The sequence below is a fragment of the Aquarana catesbeiana genome, linkage group LG03, assembly GCF_042186555.1.
Source record: "Aquarana catesbeiana isolate 2022-GZ linkage group LG03, ASM4218655v1, whole genome shotgun sequence".
Lineage (NCBI taxonomy): Eukaryota > Metazoa > Chordata > Amphibia > Anura > Ranidae > Aquarana > Aquarana catesbeiana.
This window is the reverse complement of record NC_133326.1, coordinates 171,294,742-171,313,510: the sequence shown is the minus strand read 5'-3', so window position 1 is coordinate 171,313,510 and position 18,769 is coordinate 171,294,742. Positions and strand designations below refer to the sequence as shown.

The 18,769-nt window shown below is 44.5% G+C and overlaps 1 protein-coding gene across 2 annotated transcripts in view; it reads left to right on the top strand.

The window, feature by feature from the left end:
- The first annotated feature begins 11 nt into the window (after positions 1-11).
- The window catches only part of DCLRE1C (DNA cross-link repair 1C), a 47,625-nt gene continuing 28,867 nt past the window's right edge, over positions 12-18,769 (top strand). The window contains exons 1-5 of one of the 2 annotated variants that reach the window (XM_073619532.1): positions 12-302; positions 5,915-5,966; positions 7,968-8,052; positions 8,885-8,944; positions 10,922-10,977. In XM_073619532.1, coding sequence (XP_073475633.1) covers positions 194-302; positions 5,915-5,966; positions 7,968-8,052; positions 8,885-8,944; positions 10,922-10,977 — 362 coding nt within the window. In that variant the 5' untranslated portion in view covers positions 12-193. The remainder of the gene's footprint in view (positions 303-5,914; positions 5,967-7,967; positions 8,053-8,884; positions 8,945-10,921; positions 10,978-18,769) is intronic. The other variant, XM_073619531.1, reaches the window with a different exon arrangement.

The window sequence follows — 18,769 nt, the reverse complement described above, 5'->3', positions numbered from 1 at the left end:
ACTACGTGCATGCTGTGTGCATGCCTCCAGATATCCCATTGGCCACTGGGCGAGGAGAGGCGCTTAGTGTATAGTTTGCAGCGCGCTGATTGGTCAGAATGTGGAGTTTGAGGCATGTGCGGTGTGCTGTACCTTTGTGTGCCGCTTCCGGTGTTCTGTATTGGAGCTGTGTTTGCCTGCTGATGGTGCTAAGATGAGCTCCTTCCAGGGCCGGATGAAGGAGTACCCCTCCATATCTATAGACAGGTTTGATAAGGAGAACATCTCAGCGAAGGCTTTCTTCCTATCCCATTGTCACAAAGGTAAGTGTCCATCCACAGCCCACTGTGCTCAGTAATATTATTATTATGGCCGTGTCATGTCCAGCCCTGATCTTTGTATTGTGAGCAATGGCCCCCTGTAGATGAGGAATGCTTTGTGTTGGGGTCAAGTTGCCCATTAGATAGAATATTTATTTATAGCTGCTACAAAAATGGAATTCATAAACAGTGATGTCACTAGGGTCGGTGTCACCTGGTGTCCTCCCTACTTCCTACTTGATGGTGTCACCCCCCCCCCGCTTCCTACTTGATGGTGTCACCCCCCCCTACTTCCTACCTGATGGTGTCCCCCCCCCTACTTCCTACCTGATGGTGTCCCCCCCCTACTTCCTACTTGATGGTGCCCCCCCCCCTACTTCCTACTTGATGGTGTCCCCCCCCTACTTCCTACTTGATGGTGGTCCCCCCCCCCACTTCCTACTTGATGGGTGTCCCCCCCCCCCTACTTCCTACTTGATGGTGTCCCCCCCCCCCTACTTCCTACTTGATGGTGTCGTCCCCCCCTACTTCCTACTTGATGGTGTCGTCGTCCCCTACTTCCTACTTGATGGTGTCGTCGTCCCCCTACTTCCTACTTGATGGTGTCCCCCCCCCCTACTTCCTACTTGATGGTGTCCCCCCCCTACTTCCTACTTGATGGTGTCCCCCCCCCTACTTCCTACTTGATGGTGTCCCCCCCCCTACTTCCTACTTGATGGTGTCCCCCCCCCCTACTTCCTACTTGATGGTGTCCCCCCCCCTACTTCCTACTTGATGGTGTCCCCCCCCCCACTTCCTACTTGATGGTGTCCCCCCCCCCTACTTCCTACTTGATGGTGTCCCCCCCCCCTACTTCCTACTTGATGGTGTCCCCCCCCCCCCCACTTCCTACTTGATGGTGTCCCCCCCCCTACTTCCTACTTGATGGTGTCCCCCCCCCCCCTCCTACTTCCTACTTGATGGTGTCACGCCCCCCCCAACTTCCTACTTGATGGTGTCACGCCCCCCCCAACTTCCTACTTGATGGTGTCACCCCCCCAGACTTCCTACTTGATGGTGTCACCCCCCCTACTTCCTACTTGATGGTGTCACACCCCCCCTACTTCCTACTTGATGGTGTCACGCCCCCCCCACTTCCTACTTGATGGTGTCACGCCCCCCCCACTTCCTACTTGATGGTGTCACGCCCCCCCCCTACTTCCTACTTGATGGTGTCCCCCCCCCTACTTCCTACTTGATGGTGTCCCCCCCCCCTACTTCCTACTTGATGGTGTCCCCCCCCCCCCTACTTCCTACTTGATGGTGTCACGCCCCCCCCAACTTCCTACTTGATGGTGTCACGCCCCCCCCAACTTCCTACTTGATGGTGTCACCCCCCCAACTTCCTACTTGATGGTGTCACCCCCCCTACTTCCTACTTGATGGTGTCACACCCCCCCTACTTCCTACTTGATGGTGTCACGCCCCCCCCACTTCCTACTTGATGGTGTCACGCCCCCCCCTACTTCCTACTTGATGGTGTCACGCCCCCCCTACTTCCTACTTGATGGTGTCACGCCCCCCCCTACTTCCTACTTGATGGTGTCACGCCCCCCCCTACTTCCTACTTGATGGTGTCACGCCCCCCCCCTACTTCCTACTTGATGGTGTCACGCCCCCCCCTACTTCCTACTTGATGGTGTCACGCCCCCCCCCCTACTTCCTACTTGATGGTGTCACGCCCCCCCCCCCTACTTCCTACTTGATGGTGTCACGCCCCCCCCCCTACTTCCTACTTGATGGTGTCACGCCCCCCCCTACTTCCTACTTGATGGTGTCACGCCCCCCCCTACTTCCTACTTGATGGTGTCACGCCCCCCCCCCCACTTCCTACTTGATGGTGTCACATCAAGTAGGGGGGGCATCATACCACAGATGATGTCTGTTGGGACAAAACGCGTTGGATGATCGTGGCAATTGCTCTATACGTTTTATGAGAGAAGCTTGTTTTATTTGATTTCTTGTAAGTGTGAACCCCCCTTTTTTTTTTTTTTTTTAAATAAAAAGACCATACAGTGTTACGCTATGTGGATATTATTTATTTATCTTACATGTTTGATGTCATGGGATAACTTCACATTTGAGATATACTTGCTGTTCACCACGGACTTTATCATTTGTAGAGGGATCACCTGTTCCTTATTGAAGTTTATCCTCAATAACTGCCTCGTATGGAGGATTTTCTTTGAGGTTTTTCCTCAGTAAAGCCTGTTTGACCCACGTCCTATACAGTACACGTGTCTCTATCTCGTTTGGTAAGCGTGCCAACCTTACTTTTTTCTTGTGTGCACATCACGATCAGTATCCACTAAAGTTTATCACTTCATTTTTGATTCATCACCTATGGACTTCCTTTTATATTATTATTCTATATGGACTAATATGTTATATTTGATTCATTATTTTTTTCCACCATGGAATGAGTTCACAATCACTTACCTTTTGCGCGCTACACTATTTTGTATACACTTTGTGTCTAGTGAAGTGTTGGCAGCTCCCTCAGTTCTTTGTGCGCAATTTTTCTGTTATATAACATTTTAGAACCAGCCAGAGAGGGGAACCGGGTGTGGGATGGGTCCTAGTGGGGAGGTAACACAGGGAAACGAAGATCCGCAGAAATCCGATTCAAGAGAGATCCTGAGAAAAGGTGCCAAGGTGCTGGATCAGTAAAAAGTGTCAATTTATTGTACACAAAGTATCCAAATGTACCTTTTTAGGTAGACCGGGAGCAGCACTGAGGTGGAGCCCTGAAACGCATTTGCCCACCCACTTCCTTCTTGGCATCGGTTGCAGTCTTAAGTGTTAGATGGAGGCCAGTACAGACGCCGTTTGTGGTCCTGGCTCATCATCATGTAGAGAGAGATTTAGACTGGGTTCACACCAGTGCAAATTTTCTCCACATCCAATTCGCATGTCAGGAGATTGTAACTGGCTCCCTATGAAGCCAGTTCACACATCTCCGGAGAGACTCTGGAGCAAATTGCACTTTTGGTCCGTTTCAGGTCCAAATTCAGCCCAAAATTCAGGCTGAAATCAGACCTGAAACGGTGAATGGAGACGCATCGGACTCCTACTGTGAGCTGGGGAATTCTCAAGTGTGAACCCAGCCTAAGACAATAAAAATAGGTGATATACTGGTTAAAATCCCTGCTCTGCACATGCTCAGTTGATCTTCATTTTTAGGCACTGCCAAGTTTGTAGAGGCCAATCTGCTGACAGCCTTAAAGTTGAAATACAACTGCCTATCTTTTATAACCAAGAACGCTGCTTCTGTTTGATCTGCAACTGCTGTAGTGCTGCACATGTGATCAGTTATGACACCAGATGTTTGACAGTTTGGTTGAGGACACACTTTGAATTTGTTTAACTGCTTCAGCCCCGGAAGATTTTACCCCCTTCCTGACCACTTTTTGCGATTCGGCACTGCGATGCTTTAACTGACAATTGCACAGTCGTGTGATGTTGCACCAAAACAAAATTGACGTCCTTTTTTCCCACAAATAGAGCTTTCTTTTGGTGGTATTTGATCACCTCCTGCGATTTTTATTTTTTGCGCTATAAACAAAAAAAGAGCGACAATTTTGAAAAAACGCATTATTTTAAAATTTTTGCTATAATAAATATCCCCCAAAAATATATAAAAAAATAATTTTTTTCCTCAGTTTAGGCCAATATGTATTCTTTTACATATTTTTGGTAAAAAAAAAAAAATCGCTATAGATTGGTTTGTGCAAAAGTTATAGCCATTTTTGTGACCATTGGCATTAATACAGCGATCGGTGCTATAAAAATGCATTGATTACTGTAAAAATGTCACTGGCAGTGAAGGGGTTAACACTAGGGGGCGATCAAGGGGTTAATTGTGTTCCCTAGTGTGTGTTCTAACTGAAGGGGAAGGGGACTGACTAGGTGAGATGACAGATCGCTGTTCATACTTTGTATGAACAGACGATCTGTCGCTTCTCCCCTCAGAGAACCGGGATCTCTGTGTTTTACACACAGAGATCCCGGTTCTTGCTGTGTTACGAGCGTTCGCGGGAGCCCGGCAGTCATCGAGGCCGCTGGGTACTAGCGTCGGCTTCGGGGGCGAGCTGTGGGCATGTGCACGCGCCCCTAGTGGCCACCAGAGGGAGCAAGGTAACATAACCGCGATTCACGCAACCGAATCATGTTGCCGCAGTACAACTGCCGCGGCTGGTCGGCAAGCGGTTAACCACCTCCCGCCGGCCATATAGACAAAGGACAGCAGGAGGGTGACTCTCTCGTTCTGGGACAACATCACATGTTGTGCAGAGGCTTCTGTGCCCATCTGCGCCACCCATCAGTGCCCACAATGCCACCCATCAGTGCCCACAGTGACACCTGTAAATCACCAATCAGTATGTCATCACCAGTGCTGCCTATCAATTCCACCCATCAGGGCCCATCAGTGCAGCCTCATCAGAGAATATCAATGAAGGAGAAAAATTACCCGTTTGCAAAATTTTATAACAAACTATGATACAGGTTTGTTTTTTTTTTTTTTGTTTGTTTAGCAAAAAATAAAAACCCCAATAGTGATTAAATACCACCAAAAGAAAGCTCTATTTGTGTGAAGAAAAAAAAAATAATAAAAATTTGATTTGAGTACAGTGTAGCATGACCACGCAATTGTCATTCAAAGAGTGAGAGCGCTGAAAGCTGAAAATTGGTCTGGGCAGGAGGGGGGTTTAAGTGCCCAGTAAGCAAGAGGTAAAATTAAAAAAAAATTTTTTTTTTTTTTTGTTTTTTATCCACCCTGTACAGCACACACTAATTTTGGTAGCATAATTATTAATGTGGAATGTATATTCCTGGAAAAAAACATAATTTTTTTTATCGCGTTGCTATGGGTAAAGTTCCACTGTAATCAACCCGTGACTGTCTGCACAAAAGTGGAATCCCAACATGTGTATCCATTGTGTCCCATCTACAGCTCCATCATTCAAACCTGACAGGTGATAACTCTAGGGAGGGAGTGCACTGAGTAAGGAGTGTCCAGTGCCATGGACAGATTCATGAACCAGTTTGTAACAGTTACATAAAAATGATCTCAAGCATTGACAGGTTTGGTGCAGCAGCCCAACAATATTCTAAGGGGTGTCTACAACATGTCTACAACACCCTATGAGTCCCCTGTGAATCTCTTACACCTCAAATTCTGGAACTCTTAAAAGCTATCAGTAGCATATTATTTCACTTTTCCCATATCTCAAACACTTAAGCCCCTTTCACACTGCTGTGACTTGGAAGTGGCAATTTTGCGGCCGTGATTTTGATGGGATTTTGCTGCGGTTTTCATCAGGGAATGCCTGTCTATGTACCTCAACTAGCATCAAAGTCGGACCAAAGTAGTACTTGAAGTCGCACAGATATGAATGGTTATTATTGGAAATCATGGGATACGACTTGGCACGTGACTCTGATATCCAAAGTTGCAGGAAAAGTCGCAAAAGTGTGAAAGGGGCCTTAGAATTCAAGTTTGTTTTTTTTGTTTTTTGTTTTTTCTCATACTTTGTCTAATAAACATTAACACTGCACTTTTTTACTTTTTATAGATCACATGAAAGGACTTCGGGCTCCTCTCCTAAAACGAAGACTGGAATGCAGGTGTGTTACATCAGAGAATGCAGAATAAGCTGATTTACAAAAAACTGGAGCAGTCACCTGTTTAAACTGAAAGATAAAACTGCTGGGGTTTTTATACTGCTCCTTGTCTTCTGGTTTTGAAAATGTTGTATTCAAAAGCTAAAAAACATAATTGATATGTCTCTTGTAGATGCAGCTTGGTATAAGCTGTCTCCATTTTTACATGTTGGAAGCTGCAGCTGCTTAGAAACGTTTTCTCCATTATGGAGATGTATTATTCCAGTTCTTAGTAGCCAGGAGCCACAAGGCTGTGCAGCCCAGACATACACTGTTTCTTCAACAGCAATGTCCACTGTCATATTGCCAAGCACGCCATGGGGGAGATTTACTAAAACTGGTGTATACAGAATCTAATGCATCTTAGCCAATCAGCTTCAAAGTTTTATTGTCAAAGCTTAATTGAACAAGCTGAAGTTAGAAGCTGATTGGCTGCCATGCACAGCTGCACCACGTTTTGTGTGCATCAGTTTTTCTAAAACTACCCCATTGTGTCCTCCGCAGCGTGTCACGGTGGATCCAACACACTTTTTCAATGACCGCTATTCTCTCCACATGTTATGGGGCGTACACACGGTCGGACTTTTCGGCTACAAAAGTCCGGCGGACAATCCGATCGTGTGTGGACTTCCCCAGACTTTCAGCAGACTTTTCCAGTCGCAAATCTGACGGACTTTAGATTTGGAACTTGCTTCAAATCTTTACGTCGTAACTCCGCCGGACCCAGAAATCCACTCGTCTGTATGCTAGTCCAACGGACAAAAAACGACGCTAGGACAGCTATTGGCTATCAACTTCCTTGTTTTAGTCCGTTGTACGTTATCACGTACCAATCCGTTGGACTTTGGTGTGATCGTGTGTAGGCAAGTCCGGTCGTTAGAAAGTCCGTTAAAAGTAAGTCGGACAGGCTGTCGGACTTTTGTAGCCAAAAAGTCTGACCGTGTGTACGCCCCATTAGTCTTCTGACCACCATGGCACCTGCACACTTGTACAATGACATCCACTGTATTTTGTATGCCTGTTGACGCCCCCTGCGCTCCTTGGCCTGGGGCTGCCACGCCCCCTGCGCTCCTTGGCCTGGGGCTGCCACGCCCCCTACATTCAGATGCTTGTTCATCAACTCGAATTGCAGTGGTGTAACTCTTTGTCACAAGGACACTCCTAGCCACAGTATCTGCAGTCCATGTACTATGGCAGTCCATTTTTTTTCTCGCTGACTTGCACTGCAGTGTTGTAATTTACTGTAACATTGCAAATGCACCTGTTGACTGACCACCATGCCATTCACTTGCTTGTACGCTGGCTGCTGTAGGACCTGGCTGCAGTGACAATTTGTTGCCTGCCTACCAACTGGCGCTGTAATAATCGAATCCTTCACTGTAACAGTGCACTTGTCCACCTACTGTCATGGAGCCTATGCTCTTGTCCACCAACTGCTCTAACACTTGGCAGCCTGCTCACAATTTGCATTGCAGTAATATATTCCTTTACTACCTATGCATTTGCCAACCAATTGCCCCAACACCTATGATCTTACTCATGAAATGGCACTTAATGTAATTCTTGATTCACAGACTGCAAAGCATATGTGCCCTTCTGATCTCATGACCAACACAGCATATGTCTATACTGACTGATATTCACCGGTGTATTGGTCTGACTGTCATGCACAATCCCCACTGACTCAGATGCCCAATGCAGTCTCCACTATACTGACACCTTTGTCCACTGATTGCCATTGGACTTTGAGCACTTGTTCACCCTCAAGTACTGCACAGCACACTGTGTGCTTGCCCATTGACTGGCACTTTCAGCACCTTAATTGTTCACTGTACCAATGCAATGATCCACTGACTTCAAGCTTGTCCATTGTCCACCTCAGCACCCACAGGATTGTTTCTCTCCCGTGTTACGCAAAGGAATATACTACTGTTGATGTTTTGACTCTGATTATTTTTTTTGCAGCCTGAAAGTTTTCCTCTATTGCTCTCCAGTCACCAAAGAGCTTCTGTTGACAAGTCCTAAGTATGCATTCTGGGAAAATCGTATGGTAAGTATTTATACCATAATTATTTTTTTTTTTTTATGTTTGTGGTCTTTTACTAATTCCACTGACTGCAACACAATCCATGATTGGAAGGGAGTGTGATAAACCATAGGATTGTCTCCCCCATTCACAGATCATGTTACAGGCAGTGTAATCAGTAAAATAACTTTTCTCAATAGAGGAGGGGGCGTGTCCTTGTTGGATCATCTTGTAGCAGAGCCATGTGATCGCTGTGACCAATCACAGCAGATCACATGACAGTTGTACACAATGGATGGCTTTCATTCATGCCATCCATTGTGTACTATTGTGTTTGATCTCTGTGATGGGTCACAGTGATCACATGGTACAGACAGGGCCAATCTGTACCATGTGATTAGCAATCACAGCTAACCACAGTAGTAAATACTGAATTCATCAATTTCATTCAGTAAAAATGGTTGCTTAAAACTGTGAAATTCACTGGTATAAGCAATCATTAAGTGTAAAAATAAATCCAGATCAAATTCCACCAAAAGAAAGCTCTATATGTAAAAAAAATAAAATAAAAATGTAATGTGGGTACAGTGTTGCATGACCGCGCAGTTGTCATTCAAAGAGTGACAGCGATGAAAGCTGAAATTTGGCTTGGGCAGGAAGGGGGTGAATGTGTCTGGTATTGAAGTGGTTAAATGTAACTCGATATCCAGGCCTGGATATAAAAAATTAGTTGTGCACTTTGTTTGGGTTTCATTTATCAAGTCTTCAGGACCTTTTCAGGCAAACGCTTCTGCACTGGTATGGTTTAGTGTTGCTGATGTGTGTCTTTAATAATTCAATGACTTTTTTCCAATAGAGACCTATAGAAGTGGACACTCCAACTCAGATCTCCTTGGTTGATGAATCTACTGGTGAGGTGAGTACTGGAGGGGATTGTCAGTCTGCTAAAGAATGAGATTTCTGTTTATAATTGCATTTAGATAATTAGATAACAGGTTTCTTAAAGCTGAACTCCGGGCAAATCCCCCCCCCCCCCCCCATGCAGTGGGGCTGTGCCCGTACTGCATGGGTTAACTGCTTGTTGTGTCTTGGAGTGAGCAGAAGTCTGTATACTCACCGATCCTCCACTCCAGCGGCAAACGGTGCTCCCCACGATTCAGCAGTGGACTATTCCTGACATCTTTATGTCCAGAGCAGGTCTATGGGTGTGATGACGTCAGGAACAGTCCACTGCACAAGAGTGCGGAGGGCAGGAGCGGCTGGACCGCTCTCATGCTAGGGGGATCGGAGGATTAGGTAAGTGTATCTCCGCTCTCCAATCCCCTAATCAAAAATGAGCAGCCACAGCCTCACTGTTTGGGGGGGAAAAATTTGCCTGGAGTTCAGCTTTAAATATCTAGGTACGATACAGTGCGATATTTTATCTTTTTTTTTTTTTTTTTTTTTTTTGTGTAATTTGGACTTCTCTGTGATTTCTGTGCTGGAATCATATGACAAAAGGACAGATAAGCGATTTGAAAGCATTTCCACTGAAGTATATGGACTACATATTCACACTGTGTGGCACCAAAGAAGCACAGGACTCTTTCCCAAAGTAGGATCACAGCTGTGCTGCATTGATGTGAACAGGCTGCATAGGAACCAGTTATTTCCATTGTCATGTAATTCAGTGTGATCCAATTCACATCTGAAATCGCATCAGTTCAGTCGCATGGTTGCAAGTTTGAATGGACGCAACTTTGCCGTCACGTGGTTGCAAGCTTGAATGGACGCAGCTTTGCCGTCACATGGTTGCAAGTTTGAATGGACACAACTTTACTGTCGCAACTTTTCCATTGCATGGTTGCAGCTTTGCTGTCGCCTGGTCGCAACTTTGCATGGATGCAACAAATTTGCTGCCGCAACTTTGTGGTTGCAACTTTGAATGGACGTAACTTTGCCATCGCATGGTCGCGACTTTTCCGTCGCAAGTTGCCGTCACATCTTTTTCGTTGCATGGTTGCAACTTGTTTGTCACGTGGTCGCAACTTTGCCATTGCATGGTCACAACTTTGCCGTCGCAAATTTTTCGTTGCAACTTTGCTGCTACATGGTCGCAACTTTTCCGCCGCAAGTTTTCTGTCCAATTAGTCGCAGCTGTGTTGTTGCATGGTCGCAACTTTTCATGGACACACAAGTTTTCTGTCTCATGGTTGTAACTTTGCCGTCGCGTAGTCGCAACTTTGCCGTCACAACTTCATCAATGCATGGTCGCAACTTTGCCATCGTATGGTCGCAACTTTTCCGTCGCAAGTTTGTGGTCGCAACTTTTTCGTCTCATGGTCACAAGTATGCTATTGCATTGTCGCAACTTATCCATCTCATTATTGCAACTTTGCATGGTCGCTACTTTGCAGTCCAATGGCCGCAACTTTGCCATGGCATGGTCGCAACTGTGCCGTTGCATGTTTGCCATAGCAACGTCAAAGTCACCACTTTGCTGTTGCAACGTGGACGTCGCATGGTCGCAACTTGGACGTATGGTGTGAATGAGGCTAAATGTATATGCTGTGCTAATTATTTGCATTTCATCCAGTAGTCGCATCACAAGCTACAGACTGATGATCTGATGTGCTTGAAAATCTGCTATGTGTGGACTGTGCTTTGAAAAGGCAGGAATAGATGGGGGATGAGCTGTCAATTGAAAATGTCCATATTCTTACAGCTGCAGTTCTTTGACTCCTTTTTAAGGAAGGATATAGGCTCCTGTGTATGTCACCCCTATCATTGATTTATATTGTATGTGGGTTTGCAAATTCACTAGTTTAAAAAAAAAAAAAAATGTAAAAGTATTTGTTTTGTAATGTGTGTGTTGTGTGTTTTTTTTTTTTTTTTTTTTTTTTTTTTTTCCTAGAAAGAAGACATTTTGATCACACTGTTACCAGCCGGTCACTGTCCAGGATCAGTAATGTAACCTATTCAGTAATACTTTTTGCCTCTTTTTCTAATGTTTGCAAATGTACTTCTAGACTAATTCTAGATTTGTTTTTAAGCTCTGGCCTCCTATTTTACCCCCTTCATGACCAGACCATTTTTTGCTATTCGGCACTACGCTACTTTAACCACTTCATAACCAGGCCATTTTTTTTGTGATACGGAACTCCGTCGCTTTAACTGACAATTGCGCGGCCATGTGACGCTGTACCCAAACAAAATTGTCCGTTTTTTTTTTTTCCCACAAATAGAGCTTTCTTTTTGTGGTATTTGATCACCTCTGCAAATGTATTCATCAGTTTAGGCCAATATGTATTCGTCTACATGTGTTTGGTAAAAAATATCGCAATAAGCACATATTGATTGGTTTGCGCAAGAGTTATAGTGTCTACAAACTATGGGATAGATTTATGGACTTTTATTTATTTTTTTTTATTGTTTTTACTGGTAATGGTGGCGGTCTGCGATTATTTATTTTTTTCGGGACTGCGACATTGCGGCGGCAGACAAATCTGACCCCAAGTGACACTTTTTGGGGACCGGTGACATTAATACTGTGATCAGTGCTAAGAAAATATGCACTGATCAATGTATAAATTATACTGTCAGGGAACAAGATAACCCTAAGGGGCGATCAATGGGTTAACTGTGTTCCCTGGGTGTGTTCTAATTATGTGGGGGATGGGCTTACTAGGAAAATGCAGAGGTCGCTGTTCCTGATCACTGGGAACAGCCAATCTCCATGTTGTCCCCTGTCAGAACGGGGATCCTACATGTTCTGCCTCTCTGTAACGCAATCACGGGTGGCTGGCATGCATCGAGTCCACCAAACCTACGGGCGAGCTCCCACACTACCATATGCACAGACTGACTTACAGGTACGTCGGTTTGCGCAGCCAAGCCGCCTTGCCGCAGTATATATGCAGAAGGTGGTCGGCAAGTGGTAAACTGGTAATTGCACGGTCATGCAACACTGTACCCAAACAAAATGTATTTATTTTTTTTCCCCACAAATGGCTTTCTTTTGGTGGTATTTGATCACCACTGTTTGTTTTTTTTTTTTTTTTTTTTTTTTTGTTTTTCTTTTTTTTTCCCGCTATAAACAAAAAAAAATTTAAGAAAAAAAAAAAATATTTTCTGATATAAAACCTATCCAATAATAAAAAAAAAAAAAAAAAATCTAATTTCTTCATAAATTTAGGCCACAATGTATTTTGCTACATGTCTATGGTTAAAAAAAAAAAAAAAAATAGTGTGAAAGTTATAACGTCTACAATCTCTATGATGTGTATGTACTGGAATATTATTTATTTATTTTTTAATTATTCTTATAATAGGACTGTGATAATGCGGCGGACAATCAGACACTAACTGACGCTGGGGGCGGGAACTGACTGCCACTGACCTCTCCAAAGACACTAATACAGTGATCAGTGCTAATACTTTACACTGTCACCGTACTAATGACAGCCGTCATCCGTGCCAAGATTGTATCAAGTGTATCTATCACAACAGAGCAGCCATCATTAGTTCCCAGATTGCATCAAATGTATCTGACTGTCACACCATTACAGCCGTCATCAGTGCCCAGATGTTAACCCCTCTGCCAAGACATTAACATCTAGGGCGATCAAGGGTTAAATGTGTGCTTAAAAATGTATAATGTGTGCTTTTTACTAAAGATCTTTATTTATTTTTTTCTGAGAAGAAACAGAGATTGTTCCCTCTGTTTTGATTGCACACAGCCGATCAGCAAGTCCATGTGTATTCACTGTTCACCACCCAAACACCGGCACATCTCCCTGTCAGCAACCAGTGCATTATGCCTTTGCCCACTGTATTGGTGCAGTTCTCCACTGTATCAGTGCACCATATACCACAAGCTGCATCTCTATGAACACTGTGCTGGGCATTGATGTGCATTAAATTGGGCATGCACGGGGGGCGTGGCTTGGACATGAGAGAGTGAGGACGCTTCTCATGTGAGCTCCGGCACCTACTTTACCAGCCTTTAACATCAATCTTCTGCAGTTTAACACAGATGGCCGGCATGGAAAAGAGCGGGTAAGACTCTGCCTAAAAAGGGCACTCCCAAAAACACTATTAAGCAGTTTCTCGCCGCAGAGCCCAAGGATCTCATTGAAACGGATGGGCTAGGCCGCTCACCACGCGGACTGGGAGCGAACTCCGCCCCTTGTCATAGGCCTGAAACCAGACACCGATCTCCAGTATCCTCCAGTGGCTCAGACGAGGAGAGGAGCCCGACTAGACACACGGGCGTAGCGGAGCTAATGAGCGGTCATGAGCTTGGTTTGGAGAAGGTGATTAAAAAAGAACTATCGGGGGTGAGAGCGGATCTAGCTCAAGTGTTAGATCGTGTGGAAGAGACAGAACAGCGTCTCGACAGACACGCAGCAGCCATCAGAGATTTACAAACCTCCACCCGTAACCTCAATCTAGCCCATAGAATGGCGCTCTACAAGATCGAGGACCAGGAAAACCGCAATAGGAGGAACAACATTCGTATCAGGGGACTGCCTGAGGCGACAATAGATGATGACCTAGCAGCCTCCATACGAGGAATCTTTAATGGCCTCCTGGGTAACCCTGCTGACCACCCTCTGAAGTTAGATAGGGTACATTGAGCCCTCCGCCCACGTAACTTGTCCTCTGATACTCCCAGAGATGTCATCTGCAGGGTGCATTATTTAGAGGAAAAGGAACTTATAGTGCGCAAAGCAAGGGAGGCAGCTACACTTGAATTTGATGGAGTCACCCTATCCTTCTTTCCCGACCTTGCCAGGAAAAAGCTGGAAAGACGGAGAGCACTCAAACCCCTCACAGAAAAACTGCGAGTGGCATCAACCAACTACAGATGGGGATTCCCGGCCGCCCTTATAGCACACAGGGATGGTAAAACAGCCATCCTCCGTTTCCCAGAAGATTTGATGCATTTTGTATGGATCTCAACATAGATCCTCCAGAACTTCCAGGTTGGCAAGACACCATACCCACACTTCCTGCTCCATCGGAAATGGAATGGCAGAAAGTCTCTTGGCACCGACGCTCAACCACACCGAGCGCTTCTTCTCAAGTGGGCTGAAAACTTCAGCAAGCTAGTTGTTTTCCAGTCCACAGGTCGGAAAATGTTCCAGTTTCCCTGATCTATACTAGCTGGGTATCTTTTATGGTTCACATGCGATTTTACTCCCTTAAGTTGGTTTGTTGTGCTTATATTCTTTAAGGCAAGCAGTTTGTTAATCATGGTCAGATTGGGATATGGCCTAGGGTTAAAGTTATGGGTTGCACTGTTAATCGCATATGTTGTATCATGTGCCGGCGCCTGACCACACAGATGACGTATGCCTGTATTAGACGTGCGGGGTCTGGGTCCTAAAATGGCTCCACTTCCCACCAAGGGGGGACGGGGGGCCCGGTATTCCGAGGAGACTCTCTCTTTTAGGGGGGTGTGCTTTGGTTTGCCGGGCTCCTCGTCGTCCCGCATATTGCACCGCAAGGCTTTGCGTGCACAAAGGAGATCTGTACATAGATGTCTTTTTTATGTTTTTTTCTCTTGGTTTCTACTTTTTCTCTTTCTTCCTTTTCTTTTACCCTCCCCTCGCCCCTCTCCAGCCTTGTAAAATGATGGTAGAGGTTATGTACCCCCAAAGAATCCGATGGCCACGTTAAAGCTAATTTCCCTTAATATAAGAGGGCTTCACGCTCCTGGTAAAAGACACTCATTATATAGAGAACTTAAACGTTTAAAAGGGGATATTGTATTCCTCCAGGAAACCCATCTCACGCATACAACCGCGGTTAAACTCTATGCTCACCATTACCCTACGTGGTATTATAGTCTTTCTGATGTTACAAAAGCAAAAGGTGTGGCCATTGGATTCCGGACGGGATCCTCTTTTACCTTGAAAGATACTCTTGTAGATCCCATGGGTAGATTTTTATTTTTAAAGGGCAGTCTGGGCAACTTACCATGCACCTTAGCTAATGTTTACGCACCAAATCAGGGACAAGCTAGCTTTTTGGCTTCCACGTTAACTAAACTGTGGGATTTTTCGCACGAATGCATTGTATTAGCAGGAGATTTTAACACTCCTATGGAACCCTCCCTGGACACTTCCCAGGGCAGACCCAGCATTCCCCATAAACGTCTTACATTTTTACGTAAACAGATACATGAATCTCAGCTCATAGAAGACTTTACGCACTACTCGCATCTTCACAGCTCCCATTCACGCATAGATTATTTTTTCATAAACCATCACCATCTGGAGTCAGTTACTAGTTCACATATTGAAATTTCTACAATTTCCAATCATGCCCCCATTAGTATGCAATTACATATCCCGTCCTTACCTAGAAAAACTACGAATTGGAAGATGAATGACTCACTTATATCTGAGGAAATCGACAGAAAGGAAATTGAGAATGATCTTTCTGCCTATTTCTGGGAGAATGTATCCCCAGACACATCCCTCGGGGTTCTTTGGGAGGCCCATAAGGCTTTTATTAGGGGGAAGTTGATTGAACTAGGCTCTAGAAAAAAGAAAGAAAGAACATATGCGCAATCAAAACTCATTAAAGAAATAGGTACCCTTGAGAAGGATCATAAACTTTCTAACTCTCCCCTGATCCTTCATTCTCTTACACAGAAAAGGGAGGAATTAAAGGCCCTATTTCACGTAGAAAATACATCCAGACTTCGCATAATATCCCAACACTTTTATGAATGGGGCAACAAACCCAGTCGTCTCCTAGCCCGCTCATAGCTAAAATAAAGTCTACTACGGACATCATGTTGCATAAAACTAATGACATCGCGAAAGAATTTCGTTCCTTTTATCAACAACTTTATAATGTTGGCAAAATTGCTACAGAGAGTCCATCCAGGGAAACACTTATTCAAGACTATCTCACACAGGCTAAATTACCTAAGCTCCCCTCTTTGGCGATCGAGGCTTTGGAGGGGGGGGGGTTCTCCACCGCGGAGCTCGGGAAGGCACTTACATCAATGGCTACGGGTAAAGCACTAAAGCCTATTATCGTACATTTGCGGATACTCTTCTTCCACATCTAACATCATATGCTGACTCGATCTCCGCGGGGGGGGGGGGGGGGGGTAGGGGGGGCCTTTCGTCCGGAGACTCTTCATGCCCACATCACAGTACTTCCCAAACCAGGTAAGGATCCAAGCCTTTGCGGTAGCCCAATTTCTTTATTGAATTTAGATGCTAAAATATACGCTAAAGCGATCGCGATCCGATTGTTACCCCTGCTCCCTCAGTGGATCACTAAAGATCAAACAGGATTTATCCCAGGAAGAGAAGCTCGTGACAACTCCCTAAGAACACTTTCTTTGATTTCCTATGTGCGACGGTGCTCCCAGCCCACCCTTCTCTTATCTACTGATGCTGAAAAAGCATTTGATAGGGTGGACTGGGAGTACTTGATGGCGACGTTGTTGCACCTAGGATTAGGACCAAACATGCTGACCAGAATTTCAGCATTATACCAATCTCCCTCTGCGCAGCTGAGGATTAATGGTATACTGAGTGAACCTTTCTCCCCCTATAATGGCACCCGGCAGGGTTGTCCCCTTTCACCAATCCTCTTCGCCCTCTCTTTAGAACCCTTTTTAGCAACAATACACAGCGATCCCAATATACACGGTATCAAAATAGGCACAATGGAGCATAAATATGCAGCATACGCAGACGACATTTTATTTTGTGTTCAACGGCCCCTTATTACTCTCCCAAATCTTATGTCAGCCTTTAATAAATTCGGAGCCCTCTCTAATTTTAAAATTAATCTCTCCAAATCGGAAATGTTAAATATATCCATCCCCCACAGCATGGCCGCAATGTTGAAACCGTCCTTTTCTTTTAGCTGGCAACCTCATTCATTAAAATATTTAGGAATATACCTTACATCTAACCCATCCTCTCTGTTTCGTAGGAATTACATACCTTTATTAAACTCAATTTAAACAGACCTACAAAAGTGGACACAGATGGCTCACTTATGCCTTGGCCGAATTAGCGTTGTGAAAATGAATGTATTGCCCAGACTGCTCTTCATGTTTCAGATGATACCTTATAAGATCCCCCCCCCCGGGTTTTTTAGACTTGTGCAATCTATGATTTGCAAATATGTTTGGAACCGTAAACGACCCAGACTCGTTTACAAATATCTAATCAAGCCTAAACGTGAAGGTGGCTTAGCGATTCCGGACTTTAAACGTTATTATCTTGCAATTATACTAAACTGGATATCAGATTGGAAATACCATAAGAATTCCAAACTTTGGGTACAATTGGAAATGGATCTAAGTGGTACGGACCTGTTCCCTTTAATTTGGATACCTAATAGATTCCGCAAACTAGCCCACTCAACCTCTCCACTCACCAGATCATCCTTTGCAGCATGGGATTCGTTATGTAAAACACAAAATTGGTGTTACAACTCCCCACTTATGCCATTGACTGGTCATGATTACTTTCCCCCAGGGAACATGGACTCGAGATTCAGCAACTGGATATGGGATTCTCCTCTTCTATTACATCAAGTGATTTCAGACACGGGAATCCTCCCTATATCTCAACTGATAACAGCAACCCCGATATCATTTATGGACCAGTGGAAATATCACCAACTCTTGCAATTCGTTAAATCTCTTCCGCTGCCTCTACGGTCTGAAATAGAGTTGAATCCAATGGACTGTTCCCCAGTCCATGCTCGCTGGGGAATAGCCGAATGATAAACCCATCTCATTCTTCTATCAAGCTCTCCTGTCTTTATCCCCAGCGTCGCAACAGCCATTTCTCACTAAATGGGAGCAGGAGCTCCAAAGCCCATTATCAGACAGTCAATGTACCATTATACTTCAATTATCAAATATTCCTTCATATCCTCAAAAGCAGCTTAAGCAAACTATAAACTCCTGACAAGATGGCATTATACTCCTGTAGTGCTCCATAGAACTTTTCCATTTAAATCGGAGCTTTGTTGAAGAGGTTGTGGAGAACAGGGGTCCCATACCCATGTCTGGTGGCTATGCCCCCTTAATAAACCATACTGGTCCACTATTTTATATTGGATTAAGGAAATACAGGGGAATGGAGTGGTTAATGACCCATGGGTAATACTATTTCACTGTACGGATGAGCCAATAGGATCATATAAAAAATCTATTACACCTCATCTTCTAAATGCAGCTAAGATGCTTATCCCAAAATATTGGAAACGACAAGCAACTCCCACGTTACGTCAATGGCTAATAGAGGTTGATCGTATCTACCACATGGAAAGCAGTACGCTCACATTACGAAAAAAAACTGAATTAGCTAACAAAATATGGTCCTGTTGGCTCGCCTTTAAGTTCTCATCAGTATATGCAGGAATAATGTCCCAACAGGGAAAGTAGCAAAAAGTAGATGGAATTATAAGGTTGAACTTTGCTAAGGCTGGATACCCCCCTTTACCCCCCCCCCCTCCTCTTACACACTTTTTCTTCTATTTTCTTATTCTTGCTTTTTCTCCACTATCCACTTTACCTTAAAGTACAGTTCATGGTTGAAAGCAATAATATTGGAAGGTATAGGTATCATAGACGTTTTAAGCTTAATATAATTAATGATATTATCCCTAATTTGTAGATTACATACAGGTCTGATGTAATACTCGGCCTTTCAACACGATTGTTATATGGAGAAATTCAAATGTCTCTGTACAATGTTTATGTCAAATG